General features: G+C 35.3%; 2 protein-coding genes across 2 annotated transcripts in view; one reads left to right on the top strand and one right to left on the bottom strand.

Moving 5' to 3' along the window:
• The window catches only part of LOC132103912 (solute carrier family 45 member 4-like), a 50,176-nt gene extending 30,067 nt beyond the window's left edge, over window positions 1-20,109 (top strand). The window contains exons 4-9 of the mRNA XM_059508988.1: window positions 6,357-6,545; window positions 10,615-10,794; window positions 11,162-12,243; window positions 16,636-16,735; window positions 16,816-17,027; window positions 18,873-20,109. Of these exons, the coding sequence (XP_059364971.1) occupies window positions 6,357-6,545; window positions 10,615-10,794; window positions 11,162-12,243; window positions 16,636-16,735; window positions 16,816-17,027; window positions 18,873-19,220 (2,111 nt within the window). The 3' untranslated portion in view covers window positions 19,221-20,109. The remainder of the gene's footprint in view (window positions 1-6,356; window positions 6,546-10,614; window positions 10,795-11,161; window positions 12,244-16,635; window positions 16,736-16,815; window positions 17,028-18,872) is intronic.
• LOC132103913 (large ribosomal subunit protein P1) overlaps window positions 2,047-22,270 on the bottom strand; it is a 241,786-nt gene continuing 221,562 nt past the window's right edge. Inside the window, exon 6 of the mRNA XM_059508991.1 lies at window positions 2,047-2,059. The gene's annotated coding sequence lies outside the window, so the exon portion shown is untranslated. The remainder of the gene's footprint in view (window positions 2,060-22,270) is intronic.

Genomic DNA, 22,270 nt, shown 5'->3' with positions numbered 1-22,270 from the left:
CTTGTTTGGCCACTCTTAGCAGCAACAACTGCAATCAAGTGTTTGCGATAACTTGCAATGAGTCTGTTACAGCACTGAGGAATTTTGGTCCACTCATCTATGCAGATGTGTTGTAATTCAGACACATTGGAGGGTTTTCGAGCATGAACCACCTTTTTTAAGGTCATGCCACAGCATCTCAATAGGATTCAGCTCAGGACTTTGACTAGGTCACTCCAAAGTCTTCATTTTGTTTTTCTTCAGCCATTCAGAGGTGGACTTGCTGGTGTGTTTTGGACCATTGTCCTGCTGCAGGACCCAAGTTCGCTTCAGCTTGAGGTCGCGAACAGATGGCCAGTCATTATCCTTCAGGATTTTTGGTAAACAGCAAATGTTGTGGTGGGGTCTTTTGTGACCTCTTGGATTAGTCTTCGCTGTGCTCTTGGGGTAATTTTGGTCGGCTGGCCACTCTTGGAAAGGTTCTCCACTGTTCCATGTTTTTGCCATTTGTGAATAATGGCTCTCACTGTGGCTCGCTGGAGTCCCAACGCTTTAGAAATGGCTTTATAACCTTTTCCAGACTGATAGATCTCAATAACTTTCTTTCTCATTTGTTTCTGAATTTCTTTGGATCTCTGCATGATGCCTAGCTTTTGAGGCTCTTTTGGTCTACTTCACTTTGTCAGGCAGGTTCTGTTTAAGAGACTTCTTGATGGTGAACAGGTGTGGCAGTAATCAGGCCTGGTGTGCCTAGAGAAACTGAACTCAGGTGTGATAAACCACAGTTTTAACAGGGGGCAAACACTTCTTCACACAGGGCCATGTAGTTTTAATGTATTTTTATTTTATTTTATCATATTTCTTATTTAAACATTTTATTAATAATTAATATTAGTTATAAATATATTTATTAATTTCTTATTTTATTTGTATTTATAATGTGTATGTATGTGTTTGTGTGTGTGTATGTATGTGTGATATATATATATATATATATATATATATATATATATATATATATATATATATATATATATATACATACATACATATATATACATACATACATATATATATATATATATATATATATATATATATATATATATATATATATATATATATACATATATATATATATATATATATATATATATATACATATATATATATACATATACATATATACATATCATTCAAATATTTATCATTAAATGTTAATTATAATACATTTTGTATTATGTTCATATACTGTTTATTTTAATATTTATTTTTATTTATCATTTTATTTTATAATGATTTATAATGTATATTTACATTAATTTATAAAATTAAATATTATCAAATGTTATTATCAATATATTATGAGTATATTTTATATTATAGGTTTATTACATATTTATTTTATTTTTATTTATAATGTATTTTTGATATATAATATATAACATATTCATAATTTAAATATTTATTAATAAATAACATTATAAATATATTAATTCATTTTATATATATGCATGCCAATTATTTTAATAATTATTTAGTCTTAATTTCATTACATTTCATTGTATTTAATTAGATATTTTATTTCATAATACATATTAATTTTAAACGTTATTTTTAGAAATTTTACGAATTTTTAGATTCACTTTTGTTCAAATGTCTTTTGACTCTATGATTTTGCAGGTCAGAGGTCATCAAATGCTTCCTCACATACTCTTGCGCTTCTGCTTTGAAACAATCCAATACATATGAATGAAAGTGATTGGAAAATTAAGTCTAGTGAAACAGCTCTGAAAGCATCTATATAATCACTGAAGGAAGAGTTTTGCCTTTCTAAGTCAGTGGTCCGTGCTGGAAAGTTCTGCTAAAAGGTGTTAGCTCGTTTCACATGAGCCTGGTGTTGTCCCTTGACCCCCAAACATCAGGTACCATGTTCCTAAAACTGGACTGAACTGGTTTTTCCCACTGGAAACAGACTGTGTGTTGTTGGAGAGTTTGTTTCTTCACTAGAAAGTAACTTGTAGAAAGTATTTCCCCTTCAGTTTGACTCATTCTGCTCTCAGTATTGTTCACCATTTTTGACCTGGTGGGAAACACAACGTCTCCTGAGATTATTTACTGAAGTCTCTCAAACTTCCTGTTTGCATGTTTATGCCACATATTTTTCAAGGAACAAATAACTTGCTTACCAACTGATTCCGATCTTTTGTTTGGGCCTCACTGTCTCAGTGTTTGTGTCTCTAACTGCAGTTTGCGCACAGAGAGTAAATGTCTAAAAACACCTCAACAAACCGGAGGAAGAGGAAGTGGACTGATGATGGTGGCATCGGGCTCTGATGAGAACCGAACAGCTGATAAGGCTCTCAGAAAACGGCTTCTCAGGACTCTAGAGTAGACTGTGTGTCTCCCAGAGGATCATGTTTTTTTTGTCTTTTACTATACTGTAATGGGACACCGAGCTTTTTTCCAGCAGGTCCGGTGGCTCTATTCCTGCTGACTTATTGTCAGATTTGTTTTTATTATTCTTTTTCTTTCTTTCTTTTTTGTTCAAATTAGTATTCGTCTTTTGGAATGGAACAGAACATTCAGAATGACATACTTTCAGCACTACTTAAAAAAAAATGCACGTGTGTACTGTGCCCACTAAAATGTTATTTAATAATTTGATAATAAAACAATAATAATACAATAATTAATAATACTTTGTATATATATATACATTATATATATATATGTTATTATTATATATAATAAATATACTTATTTTCATATTTTAAATTGTATCATTATATGTGTGTTTATTATCTCCATATATTTATTTTATTTTATTTAGAATGCAATTTTAACATGTTTCTTATTGAAATATTTATGAATAAACACTATTGATTATTGATATATGTACACATGTGTTTATTAGTGAAATATTTAATTACATATATATATATATATATAAAATTACATTGAATTTAATTACATCAGTTTTGATATTAATGTAATTAATGTAATTTTATCACATGCATTTCTTATTTAAATGTTAATAGATAATAGATCAAAGTAATTCTGAATATATGTATTAATTTTACCTTTTATACACGCATATATATGCTTATTATTTTATATTTAGTTTATTTTTATGTAATCAATGTAATTTCATATATATATATATATATTATAATATGTATTTAAATATTTGTTAATAAATATAAATGTATGTATGTGATATTGTGATGCTTTGAATCATGACAGGCTTTTTATTTTATTTCATTTTATTTGTTTCTTTTTCTCTTTATTGTTTTTTTTTATCATCTTTATTATTAATTAATTTGAAATTGTTTATGATTTTCTAAATTATTCACATCTTTTATATCATTTATTTTCAATGGATTTTCGGTAATTTTGTAGTTGTCTCAGTTTGTGCTGTCCTGCTGGAGTCTTGTGATGTGGCCAGGTTAACTCCCAGTGAACATGTCCGAATGATTCAATTGAGCTCAGACTCAAGTACATGTGCTGTGTTTGCGTTCAAGTTATTGGTCTCCGTCTGAAAGGCTGATCTGGTTTGCTGACTGCTGTGACAGTCTCTCTGACCGCCGACCAGAGTGTGTGTGTGTGTGTGTGTGTGTGATGATCCTATTACAGCCCTGGACGTCTCCTCTAAAGATAGAGCTGATTGCGTGTGAATTGTTGCAATGCCAATCTGCGCATGATTGTCATCTGCATGTGGTTATGCACGTTATACGGCGCTTATGATGGACCGCTGGTGTGTGACACAGACAGATGTGTGCATTATGTCACTATAACAGCCTCACAGAACAAACACACACCGCATGAAGGACGTGGTTCAGACTGAGCTCTTGATCTGGATGAGAAATGCTTGATTTGTTTGGTGTAATTATGAAATCAAATCTCATTTTCATTAAACAATCTTAAAGTAGCTAACAGATTGCTTAGTTTTTCTTTCTGGGAAAGCTGCACATGCTTCAGTGTGTTAGTGCCTCTGTAACTACAGAAAGCTTCTCCAGAAGATATCTGCTTATACACAGACACAATGTTTTGTAAAGCATCATATACACGTTTGACATGTTTCCTGAAGGTAGACGACAGTATTATAGAGACCCTGCAGAAGGTTTACCAATCATTTCATCTTTCCATGTCATTTTTATGAATGACAATATGATTTTGTCATTCTCTCTTTCTGTTTCTTTATATTTCTTTAGGTGTAAGTCTGTCATGCTTTCCTGGCATTTATTACACAGATGGTTTTTATATTTCCTGCTTTGAAAGTTTCATAGTTTTTTTTATTTTTATCTTTTTTTGATGGGTACTCAATTATTGTTATTTATTTTTTTATAGATTTTTTCTTTTACCCACTTTTTATGAGCCAAATATATTTATATACACACACCAAACAATAAATATATACAGTATATATATAATTTTTTTTCTTTTATTCATCTTTTCCATGAGTACTGAATTATTTTTCTTTTTCTTTTATTTTTTATTTTTTTTATTTGTATAGCTTTTTTATTTTATTCACCTTTTCTGTGAGCACTAAATCTATTATTTTATTTTATTTAAAAATTGTATTTCTATTTAATTTAAATTTTTTTGTTTTGTAGCATTTATTTTTTTATTTTACCCATCTTTTTCTTCTTCTACTTATTTTCTATCCCTTCTCTACATTTTGACTATTTCTTTCTAAATGTAAATTGGCTTTTTCCATGAGATACTCTAAATCTTACTGTAAAATTAACAGATACTGTAAATTTCTCTCTGAAAATCATTCTTTTTAAGAACCTTTTTATGAGAGCATATTTGGTATTTAACCATAGAACATAACATCCTTTTGTCAAGTACTTCAATTGATTAATCATCTGATTAATTTGGTGGGTTATTACCAATAAGATTAATTCAGCATAAGCTTGTGCTGTAATATGTATATCTAACGAGGCAAAAAATCACATGTCAGTTTTAAAACCGAGCAACCTCTTGCGGAAACATTTTTTCAGGTGCACTTTGAAGTTTTGTGTTCTTGTTGTTGTGGGTGTTTTCTTCCTGACCATGAATTTTCACATTTTGTCCCTGAACAAGTTCATGTAGGGAAAGTGTTTGTAGATCAGTCTTCAGTGTAGTTTTAGTTTTTATTGGTGAAATGGACGATTGCCAGGCTTTTAGAGGATTGCTTACCCAATAATGCAGCATTATTTATGATTCAAATCATGTGAGAGTGAATTATTCGAATGAGGTTTAAAGCCTGTAACTCTTACAAACAATCTGCTTTCTAGTCTGATCCTATTTTCTTATTGAATCTGGTCATAAGATCATAATTTTGAGTGCCAGCTGTGACAGACATCAGACGTCCTGACCTGAAGATTTAACCACAAAACCTACTGCAATCAGGGTCATAGAGGTCACTGTGAGACATGAAATATGAGTTACTCTAATGATAACAAATATTTAGCTCTAAATTTATGATTTGTGAATACAGCACAACTTTTAACTTTAATAAACTTAACTAAATTGAATAACTAAATTAATTAATAAATAACTAAATTTGATGCATATTTGTAAGTAAATAGATAGGGGTCAGATTTCCGCACTCATCAAAATTATGGCATAGTTTATAAACTAGTTGCATTTAATTGATTTTCTTTAAATAAAATAATTTTTAAAATGCATTCATGCAAATCAATCAAAACCAGCATAAATCTGTCATACAAATTGGATACAAATTTTATATGTAATTTAAATAGATACATTTAATTTTAAGCCTAAATATTTTGTTCTGAATATAAATAAATAAATATATATTAGAATTTCTTTATTTGTATTTATTTATTTTTGAGAGAAATTGAAATACATAAATCTTACATGCAGGCCTAACTGTTTTTCTTCATATTTTTGTTTTTGCTATTTATTTATTTGTTTTTATTTTTTGAGTGAGATTTAAAAAACAAAACAAAATAAATCTTGAATTTAAGCCTAAATATTGTTCTCAATTTTTTTTTCCTTTTTTTTTAAATATTTTTTTTTAGTGAAATTCAATTACATAAATCTGAAATTTAGACCTTAATATATTTTCAGTGAAGTAGAGATGTGATATTTTGCAGAGGATGTTGAATGTTAGCAATATCATTAGTATTATCAGCATTGATCTGATTATGCCAAATAATAGGGGGTATTTTACATTATAATGATGAAACTCCTTTTCTAAATGGGTTTTATTGGGTCTGTAATGGGTCTTTTATTATATTACCTCAAATGCTCATTTATGAATCCAATAACTCTATGTAATGCAACCTAAAACTGCTTTTGGAGCAGCACTTTGAGTGAAACCGTGTGCAGGAAGTGACATCAGATCTGTGTGTTTTGTCTCTCAGGTCTTCCAGAGCAATACTACAGCCTGACGTGGTTCCTGAGCCCCATCCTGGGTCTGATCTTCACGCCTCTGATCGGCTCGGCCAGTGACCGCTGTACGCTGCGCTGGGGCCGCAGACGGCCCTTCATCCTGGCACTGTGTGTGGGCGTCCTGCTGGGCGTCGCGCTCTTCCTCAACGGCTCGCTGATAGGTGAGCAGCTCCGAATGAACCTGAACCTCAACATCAAATCCAGTTTACTTTATACATGTTCCTGGTCTTAGTAGACATCTTTCTGTCTCCATTTCATTGTCATTTTCATTTGTCGGGGAAGTCGTGGCCTAATGGTTAGAGAGTCGGACTCCCAATCGAAAGGTTGTGAGTTTGAGTCCCGGGCCGGCAGGAATTGTGGGTGGGGGGAGTGCATGTACAGTTCTCTCTCCACCTTCAATACCACGACTTAGGTGCCCTTGAGCAAGGCATCGAACCCCCAACTGCTCCCCGGGCGCCGCAGCATAAATGGCTGCCCACTGCTCCGGGTGTGTGTTCACAGTGTGTGTGTGTGTGTGTTCACTGCTCTGTGTGTGTGTGCATTTCGGATGGGTTAAATGCAGAGCACAAATTCTGAGTATGGGTCACCATACTTTGCTGAATGTCACGTCACTTCACTTCACTTCATTCTCAATATAAACATTTCTGTAGAAAAAACAGTATTTCCAAAGCTTTGAAACTTTAGAGTCAACCTGAAATCAAAATGACATTTTAATTTCTTGATACATGATCCTGACTTTAATGTGATTGATTCATGAGTGCATATTATTATTAAAAAATTATCCCCATTCATTCATTCATTCTTCATACTTTCACTTTCTTTCTAAATGTAAAGGTAACTTTTCTCATTCATTTATTTTTTCATTTATTTATCCATCCATCCACTTTTGCAATTTCTTTCTGAATGTAAAGTTAACTATTTATATATATATTTCTTTGTAAATGAAAATTTACTTTTCTCTACTTACATATTTTATTTATTTATCCATACATCCATATGATTAAGCTATTTCTTTCTAAATGTAAATTAACAATATTTCCTACATGTTAAAGCTTTAAAGTCAACATAAAATAGAAATTACTGTTTAATTTTTTTAATACGTGTTCTTTGTTCTAATTATATTGCATCCAAATTAAACTTATTTAATATGTGTGTGTGTACTGCGTATATTTGTTATGTATATATTGAAACACATATACAGTATACTGTATATAAAAAAATATAATATATATATATTTACATGTATATTTTTATATTCATATAACTTATATATAAATATATTTAATATAAATGTTAAATTTTTTTCTTAAATATATACATACATGTGTTTATATTTATATATGTGAACAAAAACATTTGTCGGATGCGATTAATCACAATTAATAATTTGGCAGTATTAATATGTACTAACAAATATGTGTATATATATAGACACACACACACATATATTCCAAATTGAAAGAACTTGATCCACCTCTGAAACCGCTTTTCACTGGACTTTCCAGCTAGAAAATGTTAACTAGGAGTCAAACTTCTCGTAAAACAGCTCGTAAGCAGCAGTTCCTGTTGGCTCTGAATGTTTAGCCAGAGAAAATGGCTTCACAGGCAAGGATATTGTGGCTACTAAGATTGCACCTAAATCAACAATTTATAGGATCATCAAGAACTTCAAGGAAAGAGGTTCAATTCTTGTAAAGAAGGCTTCAGGGTGTCCAAGAAAGTCCAGCAAGCGCCAGGATGGTCTCCTAAAGAGGATTCAGCTGCAGGATCGGAGTGCCACCAGTGCAGAGCTTGCTCAGGAATGGCAGCAGGCAGGTGTGAGCGCATCTGCACGCACAGTGAGGCCAAGACTTTTGGAAGATGGCCTGGTGTCAAGAAGGGCAGCAAAGAAGCCACTTCTCTCCAAAAAAAAAACATCAGGGACAGATTGATCTTCTGCAGAAAGCATAGTGAATGGACTGCTGAGGACTGGGGCAAAGTCATATTCTCCGATGAAGCCCCTTTCCGATTGTTTGGGGCATCTGGAAAAAGGCTTGTCTGGAGAAGAAAAGGTGAGCGCTACCATCAGTCCTGTGTCATGCCAACAGTAAAGCATCCTGACACCATTCATGTGTGGGGTTGCTTCTCATCCAAGGGAGTGGGCTCACTCACAATTCTGCCCAAAAACACAGCCATGAATAAAGAATGGTACCAAAACATCCTCCAACAGCAACTTCTTCCAACAATCCAACAACAGTTTGGTGAAGAACAATGCATTTTCCAGCACGATGGAGCACCGTGCCATAAGGCAAAAGTGATAACTAAGTGGCTCGGGGACCAGAATGTTGAAATTTTGGGTCCATGGCCTGGAAACTCCCCAGATCTTAATCCCATTGAGAACTTGTGGTCAATCCTCAAGAGGCGGGTGGACAAACAAAAACCCACTAATTCTGACATACTCCAAGAAGTGGTTATGAAAGAATGGGTTGCTATCAGTCAGGATTTGGCCCAGAAGTTGATTGAGAGCATGCCCAGTCGAATTGCAGAGGTCCTGAAAAAGAAGGGCCAACACTGCAAATACTGACTCTTTGCATAAATGTCATGTAATTGTCGATAAGAGCCTTTGAAACGTATGAAGTGCTTGTAATTATATTTCAGTACATCACAGAAACAACTGAAACAAAGATCTAAAAGCAGTTTAGCAGCAAACTTTTTGAAAACTAATATTTATACAATTCTCAAAACTTTTGGCCACGACTGTAGATATGTAGCATGGTAATACCTTGTTTTGTACTGACTATGTCAGTATTTGAGCAGAAAGAGAGTGTGTGTGTGTGTGTGTGTGTGTGTGTGTGTGTGTGTGTGTGTGTGTGTGTGTGTGTGTCAGCATGAAGTCCGTCAGTCTTTATGACATGGGAAAGGACTAGGAACCAGTTCACAGGAAACTGTTTCCTGTTGTGGCCTTTTTTTACCTTTCATTGCCTATCTGGAACAACTTCCTGTCTCCACGGCTAGCTTGCTGTGCACCGACTCCATTGTCAGGAAGAAAGCGTAATACTCAGCCTCCTTCTGACACGACAGAGCTATGAGTCTACGACCAGCTTCCACTCTCTGTGCTTGTTTTTACAGTTTAATACACTAAATATTAGAACAGGGTTTAGAATACTAAAACTAGACATATAACGTAAGACACATATTAGAAAGATGTATTGCATGCATCTTCAGTGTAATTCTATGGGACTTTTTTTCTATTTTCTAAACCAGTAGGTAGAAATCTATCCCATCAAGCAGCACGTCTCTCCTCAGTGAGGAATCGTTTAGGAATGAAATCCTTCATGCAATGTGGAAACACTGAAGTTTGATATTTTAGGTTGGAGGTTCATTCAGATCATTGTGAGCAGTAGCAAACAAACACCAATAGTTACACGCATAAAACACATGATGACCCGTCACATGCTCTACTGGAAAAGAGCTAAATTAAGCCTGAACAATCAATTCATGTCCATGTTTACTCACACACACACACACACACACACATGTACAGTGGTTCATGGTATGTCAGCACAGTGGATCAAGGTCAGGACACGGGCATTATGGGATGTGTGAGTTCCCAGAGCCCCGAGTGTGTTGCATACATGCTGAAAGTCTGTATGAAATATTGATGAACCGTAAATAACTCACATTGTTCAGAAAATTCAATTCATTGGCTGCTCTGTGTGTATTTGAACAAATACAGTCGACCTCTTGAAAATTGTCATTTATGATTGACAAGGGACTATAAAAGTAACGTTTCATTAGAATGGGTTCCTATTGTTTTATGCATAGTTTTTAAATTAATCTGAAAACATTTCATATGTTCATTCATTAATATATTTTACTTATGTCTCAAACACATTATGCATATATTTGTATTTTTAAATCCAAAAACAATTGTTTGAAATTTGACTTTTATTGAATTTCCTAACCGTATACGTTAACGTTCACAAATATGCCTCTTGTTTTGTTTGTTTGTTTGTTTCCCTTTTAGCCAAATAATTATATTAAAGAATGTTAAACTAATATTGACTAAAACAGACACCATGTGACTTAAATATGATTTAGCCAAGGCAAGGTAATCATTAAAATAGTCACAACAATAAAAGCAAGGAAGGTTTTTAATCATTTTAGCTTTAGTTAAAAATATCAACAATGATTCTGAAAAATTCTGTTGATTTTTCTCTGACGTAATCCGTTTGTGTTCGTCCGTCTCAGGTCTTGCTTTGGGAGACGTGCCAAATAACCAGCCCATAGGAATCGTGATGACGGTTTTGGGGGTGGTGGTGCTGGATTTCTGTGCGGATGCGACGGAGGGTCCCATACGAGCGTATCTGCTGGACGTGGCCGACACTGAGGAACAGGACATGGCCCTCAACATCCACGCCTTCTCTGCAGGTACAGCACTGCCAAAGTCTGCCTGATGTCAGTCATAACCTGAAACACTTGTGATTGGCATTAGTCACAGACCACATTCACACTGCTGATAGATGCGGTTGGCACTCTTATTGTTTTGTCTTATTTTATTATTATTTATTATCAAGATATATTTACTTTTTCTGAAAGTTTTAGTAAATATAATTTTTCTAAGCCAGCATAAACTTTTTGATAGATTAATATCCTAGATGTACCAAAAATGCGAAGATTTTTTTTGTTTGTTTTTTTGCATTGTGCCTTTTAAAATCACTTGTCATTCCCAAAGGCTTTGTTATTGTGTACGTGTCTGTATAGAATCGGTGCTAAACTGTGCATGTTGCGTTTTAAGGGTTCGGAGGGGCGGTCGGTTACGCCCTTGGTGGTCTTGACTGGACACACACCTTCTTGGGTCGAACCTTCAAATCTCAAGAGCAAATTCTGTTCTTATTTGCCGCGGTACTGTTCACAATTTCCGTGGCTCTGCACCTCTTCAGTATTGAAGAGCAACAGTTCAGCCCTCAACAGGACCGTCTGGATGAAGAGGCAGAAACCGAATCCAGTGTTAAAATCCCACCGCACCATCCCCAGCTCGAAAATATCCATGAAGACGAACCCTATGTGCATTACGACCTCTACGGGGACCGGCGATCAGAGCGAGAGCTGGACATGGATTTCTTAGACGTGGACATCGTTCGAAGTAAAAGCGACTCCGTTTTGGAAATGGCTGATGCTACGCTGGACCACCACGACATGCTGTTTCTGCGTGAAATCGAGCCGTCTATCTTCCAAGATCGCATTTCTTCGTATCATGGGTCACTGCCACGGCGCAGCAGCAGTGCGGAGAGTCAGGAGTTCCTGCGTGGAAAATTCAGCCGACTGTCTGCATTTCTGCAGCAGGCCGAATGTGACGGAGAAGAAGCTCTGCTCAACGGTCAGCTCAACCAATCCAAAGCAGCCAACGGACATACGACGGACCTCAACGGCCATGGGCCTCCCGGAAACAAACCCTCCAGCACCACCGCATCAATGCGCCGCAGACGCCACACCTTCTACCGACAGTCATCCTGCACATTTTACTACTACGGCCGGGTCGGATCCCACCGCTACCGCTACCGGCGTGCCAACGCGGCGTTCCTCATCAAACCGTCACGCAGCATGAACGACATCTACGAGATGGAGAAGCGGCAGAAGCAGAGGAACGGACAGAGAACGAGGCACCAAAGCGGGAACACCAACTGCAGCGGGGACACGGAGAGCGAGGAGGGCGAGGCCGAGACCACCGTCCGTCTGCTCTGGATGTCCATGCTGAAGATGCCCAAAGAGCTGTTCAGACTGTGTGTATGTCATCTGGTCACATGGTTCTCCATCATCGCAGAGGCCGTGTTTTACACCGACTTCATGGGACAGGTCATCTACGAGGGCGACCCTAAGGTGAGAGATGCCTTGCTTTTTATAATGCATCCAAAGCGACTCACATTGCATTCAAGTTACACATTTGATTCATTTATGCATTCCCTGGGAATCAAACCCACAACCTTGGTATTACTATTAGCACCAAGCTCTACTGTATGAGCTACAGGAATGCTTTCCTATATTTCATAGCTTGAACAGTGGGGCATGACACTAGCAACACCAAGGTTGTGGGTTCGATTCCCAGGGAATGCATGAACTGGTCAAATGTACAACTTAAGTGCAATTTAAGTTGCATCAGATAAAAGCATCTGCCACATGCATACATGTAAATGTAGGATATGTTCAAGGAATCATTCAAAGCAACTTGCACTGCATTGAAGGTACACATGTACTGTACATTTGACCAGTTCATGCATTTCCCTGGAATCCCACTGCCCCACTGTTCAAGCTATGAAAATATAGGAAAGCATTCCTGTAGCTCAAACAGTAGAGCATGCAGGGGCGCCCCCAAGGGGTGGCCTATAAACTCTGGCCACCCCTGCGGCCACCCCTAGGATTATTTACAGTGGGTCCTATTCATTTAAATGCTGAATGTAAATTCACAATAGTTTAAGAAGTGAAAAAAAAAGTGCAGCACCTGCTGCCGCCACAGTTTTGCGTCTCTGAGCACAGGGCCAGCCCGCGGTATAGGCAAATGCTAAGGGCGCCACTCATCCATAGGGGCGCCAGAATGAGTGAACGAGTGAATTTTTTTTTTTTTTTACATATTTTTTTTTTATAATTGGCTTCTATTTAAAAACCATTAATTCGAAATACTACCAAATAAAGCAAAAAAAAAAAATCAATCTTCAATCTTCCCCCGCCCATCGAGTGCTTGAAGTGCGTCAGAAACAGAGCGCGCACACGATCAGTTGTTGGTAATTTGTTGTGTAGCGTGCCCGACGCCGCATCCAATGTAGACAGCACTGCTTTTGTTAACACACAGCTCGTAGAAACGGGCCTGGCAGCTCGCGCCAGTTCTAGACACGGTGAAAGTTTCCTGATTGTGACGGAAGGCCGAATTTACATGGCACATTATAAATGAGCATAGTCTGCGATAGATACAGTGCCAAAAAGAAGATAAGAGGATAAAGACAGAGGTAAAGAGATGTAGTGAATGAACAATTTATTGCATAGGAGTAAGATACTATAATTTCATGGCAGTTATTTTTACCTTAAACTTAATGTTAGCAGTTGTTCTGAGTTCTGAGTCCCCAGACTGTGATTTTGTACAATCATGTCAGTTTTAAGACGCATTTTTTATTATCACTTTTTTATTAATGTTTTACTCTACAGTTGTGCAGGGGATACAGTACAGGCCAAAAGTTTGGAAACATTACTATTTTTAATGTTTTTGAAAGAAGTTTCTTCTGCTCATCAAGCCTGCATTTATTTGATCAAAAATACAGAAAAAAAATGTAATATTGTGATATATTATTACAATTTAAAATAATTTGTTTTCAATTTATTATACTTTAAATTATCATTTATTTCTGTGATGCAAAGCTGAATTTTCAGCATCATTACTCCATTCTTCAGTGTCACGTGACATCCGGTCTATCACATGATCATTTAGAAATCATTCTAATATTCTGATTTATTATGAGTGTTGGAAACAGTTCTGCTGTAATGTGTGTGTGTGTGTGTGTGTGTGTGTATATATATATATATATATATATATATATATATATATATATATATATATATATATATATATATATATATGCTAAATCATGAACACAATAACAGGGTAAAATGGGCTGTGATGCATGGGGCGCCAGGTAAAATCTTTCCTAGGGCAGCAAATTGGTCAGGGCCGGCCCTGTGTGAACCACATTAAAGTGTTTCGTTCCTGAATGAATCAACCGTTTAAATGATTCGGTTCAATCGCAATGACTCACTTATTAACAGTGACTCGCTGCCACCTATTGGCGGTTTTAATTTCACATTTAATGGAACCTTTTCATTTTTTAAATAATTTCAAACATCAGTTTTCAATGTTTTATCTTTAAAATATCAAAACATTATTTATTCATTTGTAACTGCAGGTTAAAGTATTCCATGTTCCACGGAACTGCATTAAACAGTGTGTAAAAACATCTAAATGGCACTTCAGATGCAGCTTCTGTTTTATCTAAATTGCAAAGATAAATTTTGTTGATACTGATTGCATTTGCTTGGTAACAGCCCAAATGCAAGTATTTGACCTAAAATATGGTGCACACTTTTAGAAACAATGGTCTAAAGGTAAAAAAAAAAAAAACTCAGGTGTCAGCACAATTAAAAATAAGATATCAGCACAAAAACACTCAGCAAAATAGTGTAATTTTCGTTATCGATAAAATCCTAGAACTCACAGAGATGTAACTTTTTGTCTATATTGCAAACCCTTAATTTTTTTTCTTTATTTTAATGTGCCACCCCCAAAATTTACTGTGGCCTCATTTGGCCACCCCTGTTAACATTTTCTGGGGGTGCCACTGAGAGCATGGTGCTAATAGTAATGCCACGGTTGTAGGTTCGATTCCCAGGGAATGTATTAACTGATCAAATGAATCAAATTGAATGCAATTTAAGTCACTTCAGATAAAAGTGTCTGACAAATGCATACAATGTAAGTTGAGTTCTAGGACCTGTTCCCCCCAAATTATGATTGTATTGTAATTTACTCACCCAATGCCGGGAGTTGTGTGTTGTGTTCGATTCCCAGGGAATCAATGAACTGATCAAATGTTACCATGGAGCACAAGCCAGTCTTAAGTTGCTGGGGTATATTTGTAGCAATAGCCAAACATATATTGTGTGTGTCAAAATTATAAATTTTTCTTTTATGCCAAAAATCATTAGGATATTAAGTGAAGATATTTTGTAAATTTCCTACGGTACATATACCAAAACTAAATTTTTGATTAGTAATATGCATCATAATATAACAACTTTAAAGGCAATTCTTTTCAATATTTAGATTTTTTTGCACCCTCAGATTCCAGATTTTCAAATAGTGGTATCTCGGCCAAATATTGTCCTATCATAGCAAACCATACAATCAATAGAAAGCTTTCATCTGATGTATAAATCTAATTTTTGAAAAATTGACACTTATGACTGGTTTTGTGGTCGACAGTCACTCCAGATAAAAGCATCTGATACATGCATACATTAGGGGTGGCACGGTTCAACTTTTTCACGGTTCGGTTTGTTTCACGGTTTTAGAGTCACGGTTTTCGGTACAGTTCGGTATGTGCTATGTTTATGGAAAAACTATACTTTATAATAATAAAAAAGAAGAATATTCTATCCAACTACAAGCAGCAGCACACATAAATACAATAGAGTAAAGATACAAACAATAAACAGTGATTTTTTATTTTTTTTTTGGCAGGTCTAGCATAAGTTTTTAGATACAGAAATTTAATTAAGTAATCAAATGTAAAACAGCATAGCATATTGAACTAGATAAATTAAAGATAATTCTTTATTAAAGTTATAAAAGCTTTTTTAATCAAGAGCATGGAGTGATTTCTTTGTTGTTGCTGTTTCTATTAATATAAAGACTGTCACTTTAAGAGAATACACTGATACAGTAGGCCTGCATTTAGCCGGATGTGTCTGCTGTAGGATACTTACCAAAACGGGCATTTTGACATAATTTTTGTTTGAATTTGTCCATTTAAACACAATACTTCAGAGAGATCTTATATTTGCGCGCGTTCTGAGGCGCGGGTTTGCTTCGGATGAGCGCATGCACGAATATTCTCACTGCGCGCGCGAGCTCGCGTCCTTTGGCTCTTAAATGTTTAAACTGACAAATCTTAAATGAGTTTAGTTTAAATGCATATTAACGTGTGCTGTTCAGGTCTCATCTGTGCGCGCGCGCTTTCAGCACCCGGATGATGACAGAATAAATGACTGCTCATATTACAGCAGTCATTCACATTGATCAAGAGTGAATGGCTTGTCCAGGTATCGCTATTGTTGTAATGTCTGTGAATCCATAATGCGCATCCATCAACAGAAACATATATTAACTGCTATTTATAGCAAACCATATTACAGATGCTTTGGATTTAAGTTGCATACATGTAAAGCATACATGTAAATGTAGGAATCGTTCAAAGTGACTTGCACTGCATTAAAGGTACACATGTACATTTGATCAATTCATGCATTTCCTGGGAATCGAACCCAAAAACTTGGTGTTGCAAGTGCTGTGCTCTACTTCCCGAGTTTCAGGAATTTTTATACATTTGGGGCTTTTATGTGAGGACAAAGATCCAAATTTAAGCTGTTAATCACTCAAAAGACTAGCAAAGGACTCCAAGCCATTACAGCCATTTTCAGACTAAATGGTAATGTGTTATGTCTCTGTAGGCCCCGCTGAACTCCACCGCCCTTCAAAACTACCACAGAGGGGTTCAGATGGGCTGCTGGGGGCTGGTGATTTACGCCACCACCGCCGCCATCTGTTCAGGTACGTATCCTGAAACTAGATGTTCAGTCGTCTGATCTGTTCAAGTGTAATTCTTCCCGTGTATCTCTCTGTGAATGTAGCTATACTGCAGAAGTATCTGGATAACTTTGACCTCAGGATAAAGGTCATCTACATCCTGGGCACTCTGGGCTTCGCAATCGGTACGGCTGTCATGGCGATCTTCCCCAACGTCTACGTCTCCATGGTGATGATCAGCAGCATGGGCATCATCTCGATGAGCATCTCGTACTGTCCATACGCTCTGCTGGGCCAGTATCACGATAATAAAGAGGTCAGAGGCATCTCTGCGCTTACATCCATCTGTGTGAGACTGTAATCCAGCCGTATTAAAGCTAATCCCAGCGCTAGACCTAATCTTTGTCCTGGCCGTCTCTCAGAACTCAAGGTTGAGGGTGACATTTTAACAAGTAACAGGCATTATGTTTCATCAAATTACGTTCTTGGCGTAACAAACCCTGTAAGTAGCTGACGTCAGTGCAGCGTTCAGTACCACAAAAGTTATGTAAAACAAAATTAAAAAAAGCTTTACTAGTTGTTAGAAATAGTATAGCATGGAAAAAAATGTTGCGCACAAACTGAACAAGTAGTGCTGCAAATTCTAAATGTATTTTATTTTTATAAAATAAATATTTAAATGTATATTAAGAATATTTAATCTTTTTAATCTATATATATATATATATATATATATATATATATATATATATATATATATATATATATATATATATATATATATATATATATATATATATATATATATATATATATATATAAAGTATTTAACCTTAATTTTAATGAAATATTTAAATTAAATACTTTAAATATATATTTTAAAATATTTAAGTATTTAATCGGCTAGAAATTGAAAATGCAATCTCTATAAATAAAAATAAGTTTGTGTCCTGTTCATGAGAAAACTAAAGTTTTGCTGTGAATTCTGATTTAGTTTTTATTAAAAAAATATTTTAAATATGTAAATTATACATTTTAAATATTTATTTTACAATATTTAATCAGCTAGAAATTCAAATTGCAGTCTCCTGTGCACGAGATGGAATTCTGATACATTTTATTTTATTGTTTATTAAATATATATATTTTTATAAATATTTAAATCAAACACTTTAAATATTTATTTTGAAATATTTAATCCGCAAGAAATTTCAATCTCTTTACATAAAAGTCTGTGTAACCCTGTTATTAATAAGTACAACAAAAGTAATTTAAAGCAGTACAACAAATACTACCATGATGTATACCTTTAATTGTACTTTAAAGATCATACTATTAAATATATTAGTAGTTACAGTAGATATATGTTTAATATCTATATCCTGGACCCTGGAGCACAAAAGCAGTCTTAAGTCTCTGGGGAATATTTGTAGCAATAGCCAAAAAAACATTGTAAGGGTCAAAATTACAGATTTTTATTTTATGCCAAAAATCATTAGGTAAAGTAAAGATCATGTTTCATGAATATATTTTGTACATTTACTATTGTAAATATATAATAACTTAATTTTTGATTAGTAATATGCATTGCTAAGAATTCATTTTGACAACTTTAAAGATGATTTCCTGAGTGTTTAGATTTTTCTGCTCCCTCAGATTCCAGATTTTCAAATAGTTGTATCTCCTCCAAATATTGTCCGATCCTAATAAACCATACATCAATGGAAAGATTATTTATTCAGCTTATTTATTAAGATTATTTATTCATTTATTCAGAATCTCATCTTTTTGACCCTAATGACTGGTTTTGTGGTCCAGGGTGACACTTTTTTATGCTTTATATAATAATAATAATATTAATAATTGATTAATTGTCATGAAAATAATGTGTTTTTGATTCATTTCAGTGAACTGGTTTCATAGTGTAATACATTTCCATGCTGCTTGTCTCGAAATAAACCGCCTTCTTAGAGCAACTCATGCAACACATGGTAAATTTTGGCAGACAAATATTTAGTATTTTCCTCATGAGTTGTAGCCACTAGTACTGATTGTGGTTATTCTGAATCCTCCCTGATAGGTCTTAAACGGGTTTCTGGTAAGAGCTGGTAGGATAGAGAGGATACTGACATGCATCTGGTGTGTTTTTTGCTGTCTGCAGTACGTCCAGCACAGCCCTGGCAACTCCAAGCGAGGTTTCGGCATCGACTGCGCCATCCTGTCGTGTCAGGTGTACATCTCTCAGATCCTGGTGGCGTCTGCGCTGGGTGCCGTGGTGGACGCAGTGGGCAGCGTGCGGGTCATTCCCATGGTGGCCTCCGGCGGCTCCTTCCTGGGCTTCCTGGCCGCCTGCTTCCTGGTCATCTACCCGGGGTCCAGCGGAGAGGCAGACGGGGCAAAGACGTCCCCCAATAACAACAGCGTGACTGAGAAGCCCAGCTTCCTCAAGCTCACACGCAAAGGGGCCGCCACAACCACCTGCAAAGTGGAGTGTGAATCCACGCTGTAAATGCGATCATCTAACATTCCCAGCGCGTTTCTACACACATTTCACCAACCGGGTGGATGGAAAGACACTGTTTTCTTTTTCTTTTTTCCGTGTTTGGCCTGGTGTTGTGTGTCTCAGGGCTGCATCTCAGGGCCACCAGGGGGCGACTCTGGGCTGAACTCTTCAGGGGAGAGCTCTCTCGCTCTCAAACACATGCACTTCCCTTGCACACTTCCATTCAAATCTAATGTAAAGAATCTTTAATATACGTTCATGGCTCATAACTTTATCTTTGCCTATTTTTTTAAACCAAGGACATTATGATTACCAAAAGTTGCCCTGTGCAATAATAACAGCTGTTTCATTATGATGGCTTTATTTTAGTCGTGTCATGCGGGTGAAAGGGTGAATCTCACAAATAAATTTTATCTCTCACAGAACATAAAATAAATTAGCAGAAAATGATGGATATTTTGGGGACATTTTCAATTTTGACATTATTTTCATGACAATCCATTGCCGACAAATTATTATTTTTTTTTTAACATTTAAATAAAAAAAATTATCGGCTAAAAATTTAAATTGCAATTCCTATAAATAAAGTCTGTAATCATAAAAGATAGGAAATTAATTGTCACAGGCTCTAGGAATTTTTTCATTTAAATTTGCATAAATTAAAAGCAGTATAACAAATACCATATATATACTACCATATATTCACATTGTACTTCACAAACTTTATAAAATATAATATTATGTAGATATATTTTAACATGTATATATTAAAAACATTATATATTTTATTGCATTACAGTTGGGAATAAATGTTTAATTGTCACGAAAATAATGACAATTATTGTCATTAAATGGTTCCTTTTTCTTCATGAAAAATATAGTTTCTTATGTCATTTTGCAGTTGCATTTTTAAAAGACATATGTAATTTTTAAGTGTCAAGAAAAAAACTGAAAATCTGTTTTAATTTGCATAAAATGAAGAATTTTTTTTTTATGTAAACCGTTATTATTTTCATGACAATCCATTGCTGTAAATTATTTTTTTTTTGTTATTTCTGAAGCAAATATATAAAAAAAAAAAAAAAAAAATATATATATATATATATATATATATATATATATATATATATATATATATATATATATATATATATATATATATATATATATATATATTTAAATAGATATTTAATCAAAGCTGCAATCTACAAAATAATCTCTTTAGTCTTTCAAATTATATCAAATATATTATTAGTTAGATATGTATATATTTGAATGTATACATTTTTTTTTTTGCCATATAGTTGTGGATTAATTTTTAATTGTCATGAAAATAATGCAAAACATGATTCCTCAAGTCTTTTTTTTTTTTTTTGAAGGTAATAAATGACAGACATTTCCATGAGATTCACCCAGATGAGCGTGACTTCTCTTCTCGTTGACGTACTGAAGCTGCTGAGGTCGATGAGAGTGAGAAGTGAGTCTCCCTCATAGTTTTCATATTTCTGTTCGTTCACGTGTTTCCTAAGACAAGGGTGAAAACCAGTGCTGAGAACCAGTAATAATCTCAATGCTGCGTCAGAGTTTTCACACAGATACCAAACCTTTCTGACACTCACAGACTTCCAAGTTGCATTGATTTTCTTCAGCTGTGTAATTGCATTCGTGACTTCAGAGGTCGACGCCTCGAACTCCCGGCACTTTCTGGCAGATCTTTGGAGTTTTTCTCTCTCTGAACGAGAGGGATTGGGTTCTCGACACCCGCACTAGCGGTCTGTTTACATTAGCACCTGGTTGCTGCGTGTTTTTGGTGGCGAGATCTGATCTCGTCTGCCTGAACGGGCTCATCTCCTCCATCTTGGCTCAAACGTGGGCCTTTTTTAGGCCTCAGCTGCTCTCGACGGTTTCCTGACACTGAGGATGATTGTGCCGAACTGTGATTGATTGATTGATTGAGATTTTTGTTTTTCACTCCATCTGACCTGGTGGATTTTCAAGACATCTTTTGAGGTCTGGTGACTTCTGACCAGACTGTAAGCTGGACATTGACTGGACTCAATTCTACTTCCTGTCCTGCCGGCTGGAGAGTTTACCAGGCCAGTTAGAAGACGTTTTGTTGAGGCACATTTGTACTGGTTTGAACATGCATAGAGTATTAAAATATTACGATAAGCTGATATATATATATATATATATATATATATATATTATTTCCTGAAATGTTTATTGTAGTAAAACCAAACTTGAAGGAGAAAACCATCAAGTTTCTGACAAATCGAGCAGCGCTGCATTAGCTGTCGGCATTACCGACGTGAATCACAACACACACCAGACTTTTCATCTGAATACTTGAAGTGCAATCTTGGTTGTGTTTGGATACTTTGGGATCCGACTGAGGAATGTGGGACTCTCAGAGAGCGTTTTTAACTCCATCAGGGGATGAAGTTTCCAGTATTGAATGTATCTTTTTGTTTAGTTTTTTTGAGCAAGAAGATTCAACGTTGCACCGAACTTGCACATACAGAGTTTTAAAAGAAAAATGAATCACTGTCTTGCAATAGAAAAACCTAAACTGTGGTTATTTATTTTTTGAGCACGTTATCCTTAAATATTTATAGAATTATAAATACAGAGAGAGATATATTTACAGCTTGTGCAGATGAGTGAGAAGGGGTGTGTGAGAGAGACGTGTGGAATCACGCTTTTGCATGATTGTATATGAGCACCATGTGCATGTGTGTGTGTGTGTGTGTGTGTGTTTCACCTCTCACTGAATGAATCTCACAAGAACATGTCCAGGTCACATTTCACCCTAAGATTGGAGGAAAAGAGAAACTAATATTTTGCATAAAAATAAGCCAATTCTAATGTACGTTCTTTAGTCTCAAAGTTATTTTATATATTTGTATTTATTTGAAAAAAAAAAAACTTTTTTTTTTTTTGCACATTGCAGTTGTGAAGAAATGTTTAATATTCATGCAAATAATGTTGACAATGTTTAAGCAAATAATTTTTCACGCGAAATATAATTTCTTTGTTTTTCTTTAGAATTTGTG

The sequence above is a fragment of the Carassius carassius genome, chromosome 25 (assembly GCF_963082965.1).
Source record: "Carassius carassius chromosome 25, fCarCar2.1, whole genome shotgun sequence".
In the NCBI taxonomy this organism is placed as follows: domain Eukaryota; kingdom Metazoa; phylum Chordata; class Actinopteri; order Cypriniformes; family Cyprinidae; genus Carassius; species Carassius carassius.
The sequence above is the reverse complement of the archived record's forward strand: the minus strand, read 5'-3'. Positions and strand labels throughout refer to the sequence as shown.